We start from the raw sequence: 15,664 nt of genomic DNA on the forward strand, positions 1-15,664 counted from the left end.
CTTACTTAAGGGCTTTTCCCTTTTCTTTCTTCCTCGGTCCACACCCCCTTCCCCTAAGGGATGCCTTAAGAGACTCCCAATAATGTTGCCATGATGTCCTTAATTAACGCATGAAGAGACTACACAGTGTAATTGTCATTTATGAAGATGATGCATATCATAGAATTAGTTTTTCTTTAATCACGAGAGTATAATATTTTAGAAAAATTGGACTGTATGACAAAGAAAAAAAAAGCATAATTGGATAAATAACCAAATACCCTTATCTTTTCTATACATACATTCTATTTTATGTAATAATGCTACAAAAAAGAAAATAAAAATTCTTAATTATTAAGTTCTAACTATCACTACCTGTAAAAATTGTACTATGATCTATATTGTGTAGTTTAATATTACATAATATAATTTAACATTACATAATATTATGTACATTTTAGATTTTAAATTTGGGTTTAGGGTTCATATTTGGGTTAGAGTTCATATTCGGATTAGGGTTTAGTGATTATAGTTTAGGGTTTTAGTATTTAGAAGGTGAGGGGCTATGGTTGAGGTCAGGATTAACTTCTTCCATGTAATCATACACATTTCATAATTTCACCAAAATGCACTATCTTATTTATTTTGTTTCATTCTATTTGGGTAAATGTTTAGTGATTAGAGTTTAGGATTTATTATTTATAAGGTAAGGGGATATGGTTGGAGTCAACATTAACTTATTCCATGCAATCGTAGATATTTCATAGTTTCACTAATATGTACTATGTTGTTTATTTTGTTTCATTCTATTTGGATTTTTGGTTTATATTTGGTTCTATGGTACTTATATTTAGATTTAGAGTTTACTGATTAAAAATTAGGGTTTAGTATTTAAGGATTATGGTGAGATTAGAGATCGGGTTGGAATATGTTTAGTATTTAGGGATTGTAGGTTAAGTTATAATCTTATACTACTTCAATGATATGGAATAGCACATTACGTAAATATGTATGTGATCAATAAAAGTATAAGTGGATGACTCTTCCTTCTTTCATTTGGAATAATATTTATGTGCCACTTTACAAAATCTAACTGACAACTTGCTACTTGAGGGGGCATAACCGGATGGATTGTGTACAAAAAGTATCACATTTAATTATGTCAAAATCAATGCTATTCACTTAATTTCACACTCAAATATGGTTATCTCACCAATAAGTCCATTATTTTATTACAAGAGTATAATCTTTTATTTTACGTCTGTAGAAAAAATCTAGCTCATACCGCAAACCAGGGCCGTCTCAATTATTTTTTGGACCCTGTTCAAAAATATTAACGATATATTTAAAGTATAATGAAATAGCTTTAGAAATTAATAGTTCTATTTATATATATTTAACATTTTTTATAAATTATAAACTCTAAATTAGCCGGTACTGTATTTAAATTTTGAAGTTTTAGACTATAATTTATGTATATATTGTTGAAAATTTCTTTTAAAATTTTATTTTTATATTCAGACCATGTTCGACCGCTCCGCATGCACATGCTATTAGACGGCCCTGCCGCAAACAATATTGAAAAATTGTCACAAATATCACATTCATAGTATCACTTTTCATCTTTACACTAACCACTTTTACCTTCACTTTTAATAAAAGATAAAAGATATTTATCCATAGGGTTAACTAATCTAGACTTAGTGTTTAGAGTTGAGAGGTGGGGTAGAGTTTTTGGAATATAAAATTTAAGATTCCAATAAATATATAAATAAATAGTTAGAAAAATATTTAAAAAAAATAGTTTCAAACATAATTTCAGATTTTTTTAAAAATAATTATAAAAAAGTTCATATTTGAAAAAGTATAATTCAGAATTTTTTTAATTTTTTTATTTAAATAATTATTTATTATATATATAGAAAACAAATATATAAGAGTCTTTTGCCACTTAATGAAAAATGTATTTTTTAAAATCTCTATTTAGTGATGGCAAAGATGAATAATGATACTATAAAGTGGTATGAAATTCTCCCAACAATATTAAAAAAGGGGGGGGGGGGGTGAAATCAATAAAAAAATAGATAATAATCCATGTTCTTTGCAGAGTGAAATATTTTATAAAATTCAAATAAGTTTATTTTTATAAAAATTATAAAAATGATAAATATATTTTAATGATTTGATCAAACTAAAATTTCAAAATATTTAACTTTTAAGGGAAATTGCCACAAATACCACTTTTCATGTTTACAATAATCACTTTTACCCTCACTTTTAATGATTGGTAAAATACACTTATATCCCTAGGATAAAAGATACTTAATTATCATATATATTTTGCTCACATTAAGTAACTGCACATTTTTTATTTACGGAAAGAAGAAAAACTAATTTTTGTAGACTACTAATTTGATTTTGTTGTTAGTTTAATGAAAATATAATATATATTTAGATGAATCAACGTATTTTTCTAAAGGTAATAAAATATCATTCTATTGATAGAGACATGTCATAACTCATATGTTGTATACTGATTCTCAGTTTATATATAAAGGATGTACAAAACATAGAAATGCGAGGCTCTCTATATTAATAGAGACATCGAAGTTAAGAGAGATAAAACTATGGAGATTAAGGTCGAACCGAAAGCTATGGAAATTAAGGTCGAGCCGAAAACTATGGAGATTAAGCTCGAACAGGAAGCTATGGAGATTAAGATACATCGAGTCACACCAGAGGCAACCCTGAAGAAAACGAAAGAAGAAGAGCAACCGCTTAGTCCGGCGGCGCGTGTGTTCCACGCACCGGCGTTCAATTGTTATGTAATAACGGTGATTGGTGTTAAGAAGAAGATCGAGCCAGATGTGGTTATCGAAGGATTAAAGCAAACTTTGATCAGACACCCTCGTTTCTCCAGTAAAATGGTCAGTCCAAACACTTTTGCAAACACATGCAAATGTTTATACGTTTAGAATGATCGTAACTTATAGTTTTGATATGCATGTATAAGTTTTCCCTATGGCAGGGAAAAAAAAAATCAACTCTTTTTGATGGATAGACCTTTTTGATTCAACAAGTTTGGTTGGTTTGGAAGTTACAAAAAAGTTTGGTTGGTTTGGTTGTTTATTTAACATTTTACCAAAAAAAAAAACAAGTTTGGTTGATTTATTTTTCATTTATTTCTGACCTCGTTTTTGCGTGATCGTCGAGTCTGGATAGTTTTCTTGACCAGTAATCTTTTGTAGGGCGATTTTTTTGTTTGTTAGGTTTGTATTTTTTGTCCCACAATGTCAGTGTCACACTCTAAAACTCAGACTAGAATTTTTTTCCCAACACATTCTGAAAGTTTCTGTAGTTGAGCCAAACCACTGTATATACAAGAGTTAATAATAATATAAACGTTTTCATGTAGATTATTTTCTACATGATTAAACTTAAAATTTGCTGGTCAAAAACATTGCGTTTTATTAAACTGTTACAATTAAAGGTTTCAAAAATATAGTGTGAAATCTGGCTTAGAAAGGTAGATAAGCTAAAAAGGCAAGATAAATATTTAGAACAGGAAAACGAAATTAAGAAATGTTAGGTGAAGAAAATATAAAATTCTAAAATGGGAGAATATTGTTCCATTTTCGCTACAAAAATATAAAAACTGTAGGTGAAGGAAATATAAAATTCTGAAATTTCATTCCGAAATAGGAGAATATTATTCCATTTTGGTTACAAAATAAATCTAGCAGAAAGCATTTTATAGTATACCATTTTATTCCTCTCAAATGATAAATTTCTTAGGAATAAACAAATATTTTAAAATAATTTTTTTCAGCTAAAAACTGAAGTATTTAAGTTTTCATCCTAAACATTAAGTATATATAATATGTTTCAATTCATTCGCTTCTATATGAATTTTAGTTTTAAATACTAAAAGATTGTATATAAAAATATATTTATCATGCTTGGTTTGATCATTCTTTTATTCTAATGCTACTAACATTAATTTTCTGGTTTTTCTTACTTGTATGTAATTCATTATTTATATATGTACGTATATAGCTCATTTTCCTCCTGCAGTCCTTACAAAAATTTTATTGAACTTGACCATTTTTCTTTTCTTTTCTTTCCCTTTCCCTTTCCCCGAATCTGTTTTTAGTTTGAGATATTTACGGTAGTTTTAACATATATTAAATGATTAATTACTTGTAGGTCAACAAAACAAACAAAAATAAACAAACACAAAGATGGGTTCGGACAAACGTGGTCGCCAATAATCATGTCATCGTACCAGACATCCAAACGCAAAACATAGAGAACGCAAACGCAGACAAATTTCTTGATAGTTATGTCTCCGATCTCACGCTGGTCCCTTTAGACACCTCGAAGCCATTATGGGAGCTTCACCTACTCGATTTAAGAACATCCGATGCTGAAAACGTCGCCGTTTTGAAGTTTCATCACTCTTTAGGAGATGGTATGTCTCTAATGGCCCTTGTCCTCGCTTGCATGCGTAAAACATCGAACCTTAACGAGCTCCCGACTCTACCGTACCAAAACCGAACGTCATCTGGATCTTCACGGTTAACGGGAGGTTCATGGAGTGGTTTCCGGTTCTTGTGGTTATTTATGGTTCTATGGTCCACGATTATGTTGGTTTTAAATACGATTTGTGATGCTTTGAAGTTCATTGCTACGGCAATGTTCCTTAAGGACACCAAAACACCAATCAAAGGCGATTACCGGCTAAGTAAGCCTAAACGGATGTCTTTGGTTCATCTTACCGTAAGCTTAGACGACATAAAGCTAATCAAGACTAACATGAAGATGGTAAGATTCCTTACAATTTTTTTTTGTGTGTTAATTATCGACGGTTGATAACTTTATATATTTATTATTAATTTGTTTTTGGTTTATTAGACTGTCAACGATGTTGTAATTGGAGTAACTCAGGCTGGTCTCTCGAAATACTTAGAGAGAAGATATGGTACATACTAACTCTTTGACATATACATGTCATAGAATATTGTATTATTAACGACTGAATTTTAATAATCTTATGATAAACTAATAGGAGAAAAGAAGAATGTAGTAGGAGACGATCAAAAATCTAAAAAGAATTCAAATGATATGCCTAAAAGAATAAGGCTAAGATCAGCTCTTCTTGTAAACTTAAGACCCACCACTGGAATTCAGGTAATTTCTTAAAAGCTCACTTACCTACCACCTCCTTTTCATTTTAATGCCTACCATATATAAACGTTTTTTTTGTTGTAAAAACAGGATCTAGCTGATATGATGGATAAAGGATCTAAGTGTAGATGGGGTAATATGATCGGCTACATTGTGTTTCCGTTTTCTATCGGTCTACGAAAGGATCCCTTAGAACATCTTGGAACAGCCAAAAGGATCATCGACCGGAAGAAAAACTCGTTGGAAGCTGCACTAACATTCATCGTTGGTAAATTCATGATTAAAGCGTTTGGTGTTAAGGTTAGTTTGGATAACAATCATGATTAAACCTAGCTAACTCACCATTTATTTTCGTTAGTTGGTCGTTGATCTATTTTTATGATTTGAAATGAATGTAGGTGACAGCTAATCTATTAAATAGAATGTTGTCAAACACAACGATGTCCTTTTCAAACTTGATTGGTCCCATTGAAGAAATTAGTTTCTTTGGACATCCTATCACTTACATGGCCCCCAGTGTTTATGGCCACCCCCATGTAAGATCCTAGCTAAACCATTATGTTTTATGTAATTGTTTTCCTTTAAAAAATTGGTTAGTAAGATTTGATGATCTCATGGGTCTTTGATTAGGCTTTGACGATGCATTTCCAAAGTTACATGAACAAGATGACGATTTCGTTGACAGTAGATCCAACGGTCATAATCAATCCTCATCAGCTACTTGACGACTGGGAGGAATCTCTAAGAACCATCAAAACTGCTGTACAAGAAAGAGGCTCCACTCTTCAGTAAATCGAGTTAAATCTTTATTCTTACTTGTATCTGTATCAGTTACCAAATCTCTCAAACATCAGACAAACTTTTTTTATATGCTCACCTTTGGATTAAAGTTTCTGATTGTTATTTGAAAGATGGACTAATTGGTTGAGGCAACTTGGAATTAATAAAACATCTTTGGTTGCAATTTCAATTTACATTTGAATAAAATATATCTCAATATAATTTCAAAAATATGTATAAAGAACAACAATAGATAAAAGCTTTCAATTGGAACCACCGTTTAGCTCTTCTTCCATAACCACCTGGAGCAAATTCTCATAGTTCTTCTGCCATTGATCATTCATCTGTATAGATTTTTTGTAGTCAAGTTTCAATCTTTCCATTTCGATCTCCGTTGCTGCAGAGCCTTGTTGCTGATAACAAATAGAGAATTGTGAAAATACAAGAAAAACAAATGTTTTTTTTCTAATAAGAAGAAGCACAAACCTCAAGCTCTTTAACTTGCTCGTTAATAAGGTCAGCGCTGTGGTAAGAAGAGTAAACAGGAACATCAGAAGATGGCGGTGGATAAACGATGACTATACCATCCATGGTATCATCATCTCCTTTTCTTTCGTATTTTTCCAGGAAGAAACATTTCTTTTCCAGGAAGATTGTCCTTTGTTGGCATTACCAACGACAACTTGAATATTGTTCACAGGTCCTGTAAGAAGAAAAGAAAGAAGTTTGCAAGGCGAAAAAGGGTTAAATAACAGATAATCACATTATTGCATAAGTAGAACTACAAACAGAAGAAAAAGAAACCTTTTCCATGGCCGAAAGTGAAAGTACGAACAGGTTGACGTGATCTGGGATTCCAAACGCAAATAACACCACCTTCTGATCCAGAAATCAAAAGGTTTTCGTCTGCGCAATATGCTAAGCAAGTAATGGCTTTGCTGTGTTCAAACAAATATGATTTGAGTCAATCACTATTAGTAAGTCAACGGATGCTAATTTCTCAGTACAAGTCTGTTGTGAACAGATGCGAATTTATCTCCAAGAAAGCAAATAACTTAAAAGAGCGAAACAACAATTGAGGCAAATACCCGTAGTCATACTAGACTTAAAACCCAATATATTTTTTTTCTCTTTAGCAAAACATTCTAAGGGTACTTTTGTGCACAAAGATCCTTTACTGGTGAACGAAGTCCATTACATGATCCATTGAAACAGAAAAATCAGATGCAAAATGTTAAGAGATCTACTAGAAACAATCTTATGAGATCTTAGAATCAAGAACTACTTACAAGCTAATGTTCATTTATATAAAGAGATCCCATAAACACCATCATTTGAACTATTACACGCTATTTTTCCTATTTTATAAGAAATCACACAAAACCCATCCCAGAGTAAAAAAAAAACCACTATAGCATTCTGTTTAAGTCTAGGTATTATGTTATACAAGATGCTAACGAAAGAGAAGAAGATGGTAAGGAACAGGAAGTACCTTGGGTCTGATACTGAACCAAGACACTGTGTCGCATAGTCACTTTTGGAATTCAAGGCACCGATATAGATTTTGCCATCTCCGCCACCAGCATAGAACACAGAGCCGCCAGTGTCCAATGCAAGTGCATTGATTTTTGAAGGAAAGATTATACTTCTCAACAATTTTCCCTGTGACAGGCTCCAAACCTATTGACATGAAATAAAAAAGCTATATCAGGGCTTTATTCTAAAGGCATACAGATTAGTAGTCCAAAAAAATTTACTTTGCAAGTCTGGTCATTTGAAGCAGAAACTATCGAAGGATTGCAGCCACCATAGTCTATAACAATATCGTTTACAGCCATCGTATGCTCATCAAAAATGTGTTCATAGAAAGTTCTTTCTTGGTGCTGCCTTTGTTGATCATCAAAAGAGCCTAACTCACCAACCAAACAAGAGCAAGGTATAAGAATAACGGCAATACCTTAACTTAAAGAGAAGTACTAAAAAAGGCTTAACCTTATAAGAGACCAGACTCTAACAGACCCATCTTGAGATCCAGAAACCAACAAAGAATGGTCTCCAGAGAACACCAAGCACGTTACTGAAACGTAATGAGCATGCCACTTCTTTAGCAGCTTCCCAGTCGCAACCTGATCACACCGAGTTATGACCATGGAACTTCGAATACGATTAATCTCTCTCAAGATATAGAATCGTTACCTCCCAAATGAATATATCTCCAGAGGCTCCACCACCAACTATATAAGTGCCTTCACTGTTAGATGTAAGAGCCGTTATTGATTCCACGGGAAAGTTCTTAACTTCCACTTGAGGCTACACTCAAAAAGACATCTTTTTAATCCCAAAAACATAAAGGCTTCTGACGAAACAAAAATGGGTTTGTGTCGGAAGAACCTTGTTCCAAGACCAGAAGAAAACTGAGCCAGAGGAACCGGATGCGTTACGGAGCCGAGAGGCGGCGAGGAATTTCTCTCAGATGGCGGTGAGGCCGTGGGCGGGAGAGGCGCACTGCTTGAACCGAAGCTGCTCGTTCCCGGTTTTGAGATCCCAGCTTCCGATTCCGCAGTCGAATGACGATGAAGCAATAACAGTTGTTGTCTCCATGGGAAGTTTCTCTGTTTGGGTTTTATGATTTTAACTAGGGTTTATAAAATATGGGCTTAGTTGAATAAAATAATGGTTCTGTGGCGTAATTAGCAGTTCTATAAAAAGTAAGGGGCTATAATATAAATATCAGATAATTGATATTTCATTTGATATACATACACCTGGGCATTTTGGTTTGGGTATTTCCGTATTGGGTAGTTCGGTTAGGAGACTAAAAAATCTATTTACTACATGAACTATTTCCGGTTTTATTTTGGTTTATATAGTTTTGGGTTTGGTTCGAATAGTAAAATTAGAAAAACGAAAAAAATATCCAAAAAAGTTTGGTTTCATTTGGTTCCGGTTCTAGATCGGTTATTTCGGGTAGTTCAGATAATTTAAGTAAAATATCAGGTATTTTAGATAAAATATCGAATAATTAGAATGATTTGGATAAAATCTCGGATATTTTGGATTATTGTGGATATTTCGGATAAAATTATCATATGATACTTTCAGATAGTTTAGATAATTTATAGTAAATTATTTTTCTTCAAATATTTTAGGATACTCTTAATAGATTTTTAATTATAAATATATAGTTAGTTATGTTATATGTATACATAATTAATATTTTTCTATATCCAGATAACCATTCGGTTCTCGTTTAGCTTGGAACTATATGAATATTTAAAAATTTTCCTCTGGTTCCAGTTTCAGATATTTCTATTCGGTTCCAGTTTTTTTTTTTGCCTAGGCCTAGACATATAGGTGTTTGGGTTTTATATTATGAAATCAATCAGGGTTTATAAAATGAGACAATTAGTTCTCAATAGGGTATGATGAAACAAATAATAGTTATGCGGAGTATTAGGAGTTTTTCAAAAGTAAGGGGGTTAAAGTGAAATTTTAGATAAATACCATTTTATTGAGATACGGTAACGGAATCGTTTAGATGAGAAAGGATGGCGATGATAAGCTTCTCGCTTCCATCTCCCGCCAAACTCCCGGTTACATCTCCACCGTCCGTTCCAAACCGTATCAACATCGCCGACCGTTTGATCCTCCGCCACCTCAATGCCGGAGATCTCCGGGGAGCGATCTCTTCTCTCGATCTCATGGCTCGAGACGGGATCCGCCCCACAGACTCCGCCACTTTCTCCACCCTCCTCAAGTCTTGTATCCGAGCCCGCGACTTTCGACTCGGGAAACTCGTTCACTCCCGGTTAGCTGAGTCCGATATCGAGCCTGACTCGGTTCTCTACAACTCACTGATCAGCTTGTACTCCAAATCGGGAGACTTGGCGGGAGCAGAGGACGTGTTCGAGACCATGGGGAGAATCGGTAAGCGAGACAATGTTTCGTGGAGTGCTATGATGGCTTGTTACGGTAACAATGGGAAGGAACTCGACGCGATTAAGCTTTTTGTTGGGTTTCTGGAATTGGGTTTAGTGCCGAACGATTATTGTTACACGGCGGTGATCCGCGCTTGCTCGAATCCGGAGAATGTTGCCGTCGGGAGAGTGATTCTAGGGTTTTTGATGAAGACTGGGTACTTTGAATCAGATGTGTGTGTGGGTTGTTCTTTGATTGATATGTTTGTTAAAGGAGAGAATAATCTCGAGAATGCGTATAAGGTGTTCGATCAAATGTCTGACTTAAATGTTGTTACTTGGACGTTGATGATTACTCGGTGTATGCAAATGGGGTTTCCTAAGGAAGCGGTTAGGTTTTTCTTGGACATGGTTTTAAGTGGATTTGAAGCAGATAAGTTCACGCTAAGCTCTGTTTTCTCTGCGTGTGCTGAGTTGGAGGATATGTCCTTTGGAAAGCAGTTGCATTCTTGGGCGATCAGGTCGGGGATGGCGGATGATGTTGGGTGTAGTTTAGTTGACATGTATGCGAAATGTTCTGCGGATGGTTCGTTAGATGATTGCAGGAAGGTGTTTGATAGAATGGAGGATCATAGTGTGATGTCATGGACGGCATTGATCACTGGTTATATGCAAAGATGTAATCTTGACGCAGAGGCTATTAACCTCTTTTGTGAAATGATAAGTCAAGGTCGTGTCCAGCCAAATCATTTCACTTTCTCTAGTGCGTTTAAGGCGTGCGGGAATCTTTCGGATCCACGGGTGGGTAAACAGGTTCTTGGTCATGCGTTTAAAAGAGGGCTTGCTTCGAATAGCTCTGTTGCGAACTCGGTTATCAGCATGTTTGTTAAATCTGATATGATGGAAGACGCCCGGAGAGCTTTTGAATCGCTTTCTGAGAAGAATTTGGTCTCGTATAACACCTTTCTTGACGGAGCCTGCAGGAGTTTGGATTTCGAGGAAGCTTTTGAACTTTTCCATGAGATCACTGAGAGAGAGTTAGGTGTTAGCGCTTTCACTTTTGCTAGCTTGTTGAGTGGAGTTGCAAGTATTGGTTCGATAAGAAAAGGCGAGCAACTTCATTCCCAGGTGGTTAAACTCGGGCTCTCATGCAATCAACCTGTCTGCAACGCTCTGATCTCTATGTATTCCAAATGTGGAAGCATTGACACAGCTTCACGAGTCTTTAATCTAATGGAAGATCGTAATGTCATCTCCTGGACTTCAATGATCACAGGTTTCGCTAAACATGGATTCGCTAAAAGGGTACTGGAAACATTCAACCAAATGATGGAGGCAGGGGTGAAGCCTAATGAGGTCACGTACGTTGCAATCTTGTCTGCATGCAGCCACGTTGGTTTGGTCTCTGAAGGATGGAGAAATTTCAAATCAATGTATGAAGACCACAAGATCAAACCTAAAATGGAACATTATGCTTGTATGGTTGATCTTCTATGTCGGTCCGGGCTTCTCACTGACGCATTTGAGTTCATTAACACAATGCCCTTTCAGGCTGATGTTCTCGTGTGGCGTACGTTTCTTGGAGCGTGCAGAGTTCACAGTAACACAGAGCTTGGAGAGATTTCTTCAAGAAAGATCCTAGAACTCGACCCGAATGAGCCTGCGGCTTATATACAGCTCTCAAATATATACGCTAGTACAGGTATCTATACTAGTCAGACAATGAAAAAATTGGTGTGAAGTTAAACTATGTTGAATGTTTTGAATTTTGATGTAGGGAAATGGGAAGAATCTGCAGAGATGAGGAAGAAGATGAAAGAGAGAAATTTGGTTAAAGAAGGAGGTTGCAGTTGGATAGAGGTGGGAGATAAGTTTCATAAGTTCTACGTAGGCGATACATCTCATCCGAATACTCATCGTATATATGATGAACTGGACCGACTGATCAGAGAGATTAAACGTTGTGGATATGTTCCGGATACGGATCTTGTTCTTCACAAGCTAGAGGAGGAAGATGATGTAGCAGAGAAGGAGAGGTTATTGTTTCAGCACAGCGAGAAAATAGCGGTTGCATTTGGGCTTATAAGCACGAGTAAGTCGAGACCGGTTAGAGTGTTCAAGAACTTGCGAGTATGCGGAGATTGCCATAACGCAATGAAGTATATAACAGTGGTCTCTGGTAGAGAGATTGTGTTGAGAGATTTGAATCGCTTTCATCATTTTAAAGATGGAAAATGTTCTTGTAATGACTATTGGTGAGTGGTTACTTTGAGATTTAGACACATGAGGCTATCACAAGATTGTAGATCCTTTACCAATGAATTGATTTTATTTTGCATTTGAAGCAAAGGAGGTTATCGAATATCTAAAAACTGAATAGTTTTTAATCAAAGAAGATAAGTTATTTTTAGGGAAGTCAACACCATTGCTTATTTGGTAAATCAAGATTACACAATCACGATGTTATAAATACATGAGATTGGCTGTTTACGAAGATCGGATTTTGCCATCTTACTCTCTTTTTTTGTTGTTATTTTTTCCTTTTATTTTTCTTATATTGACTATCATTTTATATAAAACTATCCTCAGTTATATGTTCTTCAACGAGTAAATCGCCCTTGATCTCTCAAATTCTAAGGTAATTATTTTTTATTCACTTCTTTCTTGATAGTGATTCGTTTCTCATTTTTAGACAAAGAAAGAGAGAATTCTGATATATTCATTTTCTTACAGATGAAAATGATTCAGACAAGTTTGTGTATACTAGTGGTATTAACAGTATCCGGTTTTCCGATGATGGAATCCAGCGTAGAAAGCAAGAAAGGTATAGAATACATGGCAATGCAATGCCGGAAACACAAAGCAGTTTTGACAGATTTTGGAGCTGTTGGTGATGGGAAAACCTCCAACACAAAAGCGTTTAGAGATGCCATCTCCAAGCTTACGCCGCAGGCAGCTGACGGTGGTGTACAACTCATTGTTCCGCCGGGGAACTGGCTCACCGGAAGTTTCAACCTCACAAGCCATTTTACTTTGTTTATCCAACAAGGTGCAACTATTCTTGCTTCTCAGGTAATATATCCACCTTTAAAATGTTAGCTAGTGTTATTTATAGCCTACCTAGGAATGAATGTGCTAAAAATTACTAATTTGATATGAGATGAATAATTTGTGTACGAATAATCATAGTTTGGTTTGAAAACAAACAGGTTGAATCTGAATATCCTATGATTCCACGTTTGCCGTCATATGGAGATGCAAGGTTTGCTAGTTTAATCTACGGAACTAACCTAACAGATGTTGTTATCACCGGTAAGCACAACATGAAAAATCATTAATCCATCAAACGGTCTATATATGAGACTGAATCAAAATATGCATTAGTTTATATATGATTTGAATGTTTTTTTGGATAGGTAACAAAGGAACGATCAATGGACAAGGGAAGTCATGGTGGTTAAAGTATCGAAGTGGTGGTTTCAATTTGATATCAAGACCTTTGTTGATCGAAATCCTCTACTCTGAAAACATACAAATCTCAGATATCAATTTAGTCGATTCTCCCATGTGGAACATTCATCCTGTGTATTGCAAGAACGTCATCATCAAAAATATTAAGATTGATGCTCCTATCGATTCTCCTAACACCGATGGAATCAATCCTGGTACATTATTTTCTAAATAGTTCATTGATAAATTCTTTGATTTTCTAATGAAAACGTTCTAGCTGAGAATAAAAAGCATTCGGTTTAAACAATTCATGTTCTTGATTTGGTTTTAAGCACTTGCTCATGTTCTTGATTTGGTTTTAAACACTTGCTCATGCTCTTGATTTAGTTAGCTCATGTTCTTGGTTATGTTTTAAACACTAGCTAATGTTCTTGATTTGGATTAGACACAAGCTCTTGTTCTTGATTTTGTTTTAAACACTAGCTTACGTTCTTGATTTTGTTTTTAAAACACTAGCTCACGATCTTAATTTGGTTCTACGTAGATTCTTGCACCAACACATTAATAGAAGACTGTTCGGTTACTTCCGGTGACGACTGCATCGCTGTCAAAAGCGGTATCGACCAATATGGAATCGCGACCGCAATCCCAACACAACAGCTCTCGATCCGACGTCTCACTTGCGTTTCACCCGACAGCGCAGGTATAGCCATCGGAAGCGAAATGTCTGGAGGAATCAAAGACGTTAGAATCGAAGACGTGACGCTGATCAACACACAATCAGCGATCCGAATCAAAACCGCCATAGGGCGTGGAGGTTACGTCAAAGACATTTTCGCAAGGAGGTTCACGATGAAGAATATGAAGTACGTGTTCTGGATGACTGGTTCATATAAACTTCATCCCATAGGCTTCGATCCTAATGCGTTGCCAGAGATTAGAAATATCAACTACCGTGACATGACGGCTGACAACGTTACGATCTCGGCTAAGTTAGAAGGGATCAAGAAGGATCCTTTTACGGGGATATGTATGTCGAATGTGACTATGGATTTGTCGCCCACCACGAAGAAGCTGCAGTGGAATTGTACTGACGTCGCCGGAGTTACGAGCAGGGTTAAGCCGGAGCCATGCAGTTTGTTGCCGAGTAAGGGACCTGCGATGGACTGTCATTTTCCGACGGATAAGATCCCTATTGAGAGTGTTGTGTTGAACAAATGCACTGCTTAGAAAATGTGTCATAGGTTCATTAAGGGAAAAACTAATAGAAAAAATGATTGGTAACTACACCAAATATAATCTATCATATATGTAACTTTGATAATGTATTTATATGTATATTAATAAATAAACTAGATTTGGATCCGCACAACCGTGCGGGTATTAATTTTCATGTTTATATATATTTTACATAATTAGAATATATTTTTTAAGTTACTTATATATTTAAATATTTAAATATAATTATTTTAAATATAACAATTTGATAGTTTTCATGCTGTAAGTTAATTGATTATTTCAAACCATCATATATATTTGGTATTTTTTATTATATATATATTTTAAATTTATTTTTTATTCAATTATTATGATCTGATCTGTAATTCAAAGCGTTAGATTTCCTTTATCAATATTTTTTTATGTTTATTCATTTAAGATAATAACTATATATATATATATAAGTTTAAGATAAGTTAATTTTATATATGAATTGTCTACTTTACTAATGTTAACCAGTTCTACCAACATATTATATTTCTAGCACAAATTTGTAATATTTGTGAAAATAAAATATATTAATTTATCAGTTTAAAATAATTTTATCATATTTAGTTAAATACAATGTTATATTTTAAAATGATAGATATAACTATAAAATAGTAAAATTTGATATAATTTTTTTCATTTTATAAGAGATAACTGAGTGTATATATATATATATTAATGTATGATAAAATTAATTTCATTACTAAATACAAAATTAGTGAAAATATTTATATACAGTTTTTGATAATTAAGATATTGTTATAATGTTTTTCATCACATTTGTTAAAAAAATAAATAAATATATTTATATTTTAAATTAAAAGATATCAAATTATATTTTGATTTAAATAGTTAAAAAAATATATATTAGCATTAAGAAAATATATTTAATAAAAAAATTAAATGATGATCCAAATAAAAATATCACACATGAATTAATGTGAGTTTGTTAACCAATTCAGGTTTTTAGGAGTCGATGTTATATTAGGAATGATATATTATTAATCTATATTAATTATTAGTAATAAATGAATAATAACTGATTTTTAGTGAGAATTTATTTTAAAAAAAACTCACACGTAAAA

General features: G+C 34.1%; 3 protein-coding genes and 1 pseudogene across 3 annotated transcripts; 3 read left to right on the top strand and 1 right to left on the bottom strand.

Moving 5' to 3' along the window:
* Window positions 1-2,255: 2,255 nt before the first annotated feature.
* LOC103873081 (O-acyltransferase WSD1) lies at window positions 2,256-6,069 on the top strand. The gene is made up of 7 exons (XM_009151509.3): window positions 2,256-2,906; window positions 4,186-4,803; window positions 4,894-4,960; window positions 5,048-5,169; window positions 5,257-5,466; window positions 5,565-5,702; window positions 5,797-6,069. Exons 1-7 carry the CDS (start codon window positions 2,607-2,609, stop codon window positions 5,956-5,958), a joined length of 1,617 nt encoding a protein of 538 aa, XP_009149757.2. The 5' UTR covers window positions 2,256-2,606; the 3' UTR covers window positions 5,959-6,069.
* A 37-nt stretch (window positions 6,070-6,106) lies between these two features.
* On the bottom strand, window positions 6,107-8,567 carry LOC103873082 (annotated as a pseudogene).
* An 877-nt stretch (window positions 8,568-9,444) lies between these two features.
* On the top strand, window positions 9,445-12,201 carry LOC103873083 (pentatricopeptide repeat-containing protein At3g49170, chloroplastic). The gene is made up of 2 exons (XM_009151511.3): window positions 9,445-11,565; window positions 11,641-12,201. Exons 1-2 carry the CDS (start codon window positions 9,495-9,497, stop codon window positions 12,120-12,122), a joined length of 2,553 nt encoding a protein of 850 aa, XP_009149759.1. The 5' UTR covers window positions 9,445-9,494; the 3' UTR covers window positions 12,123-12,201.
* Window positions 12,202-12,350: 149 nt separating this feature from the next.
* Window positions 12,351-15,181, top strand: LOC103873084 (probable polygalacturonase). The gene is made up of 5 exons (XM_009151512.3): window positions 12,351-12,501; window positions 12,597-12,935; window positions 13,073-13,175; window positions 13,280-13,528; window positions 13,858-15,181. The coding sequence occupies exons 2-5, from the start codon at window positions 12,597-12,599 to the stop codon at window positions 14,541-14,543; spliced, it is 1,377 nt and encodes a 458-aa protein (XP_009149760.1). The 5' UTR covers window positions 12,351-12,501; the 3' UTR covers window positions 14,544-15,181.
* Window positions 15,182-15,664: the final 483 nt, after the last annotated feature.

The sequence above is a fragment of the Brassica rapa genome, chromosome A06, assembly GCF_000309985.2.
Source record: "Brassica rapa cultivar Chiifu-401-42 chromosome A06, CAAS_Brap_v3.01, whole genome shotgun sequence".
Lineage (NCBI taxonomy): Eukaryota > Viridiplantae > Streptophyta > Magnoliopsida > Brassicales > Brassicaceae > Brassica > Brassica rapa.

Coding starts and splice junctions, on each gene's coding strand:
- LOC103873084 (XM_009151512.3), top strand. CDS start 12,597: ATGAAAATGATTCAGACAAGTTTGTGTATACTAGTGGTATTAACAGTA. Junction 12,936..13,072: donor CAACTATTCTTGCTTCTCAG/GTAATATATCCA, acceptor GAAAACAAACAG/GTTGAATCTGAATATCCTAT. Junction 13,529..13,857: donor CACCGATGGAATCAATCCTG/GTACATTATTTT, acceptor GGTTCTACGTAG/ATTCTTGCACCAACACATTA.
- LOC103873083 (XM_009151511.3), top strand. CDS start 9,495: ATGGCGATGATAAGCTTCTCGCTTCCATCTCCCGCCAAACTCCCGGTT. Junction 11,566..11,640: donor AAATATATACGCTAGTACAG/GTATCTATACTA, acceptor ATTTTGATGTAG/GGAAATGGGAAGAATCTGCA.
- LOC103873081 (XM_009151509.3), top strand. CDS start 2,607: ATGGAGATTAAGGTCGAACCGAAAGCTATGGAAATTAAGGTCGAGCCG. Junction 4,804..4,893: donor TCAAGACTAACATGAAGATG/GTAAGATTCCTT, acceptor TTGGTTTATTAG/ACTGTCAACGATGTTGTAAT. Junction 5,170..5,256: donor GACCCACCACTGGAATTCAG/GTAATTTCTTAA, acceptor TTGTAAAAACAG/GATCTAGCTGATATGATGGA.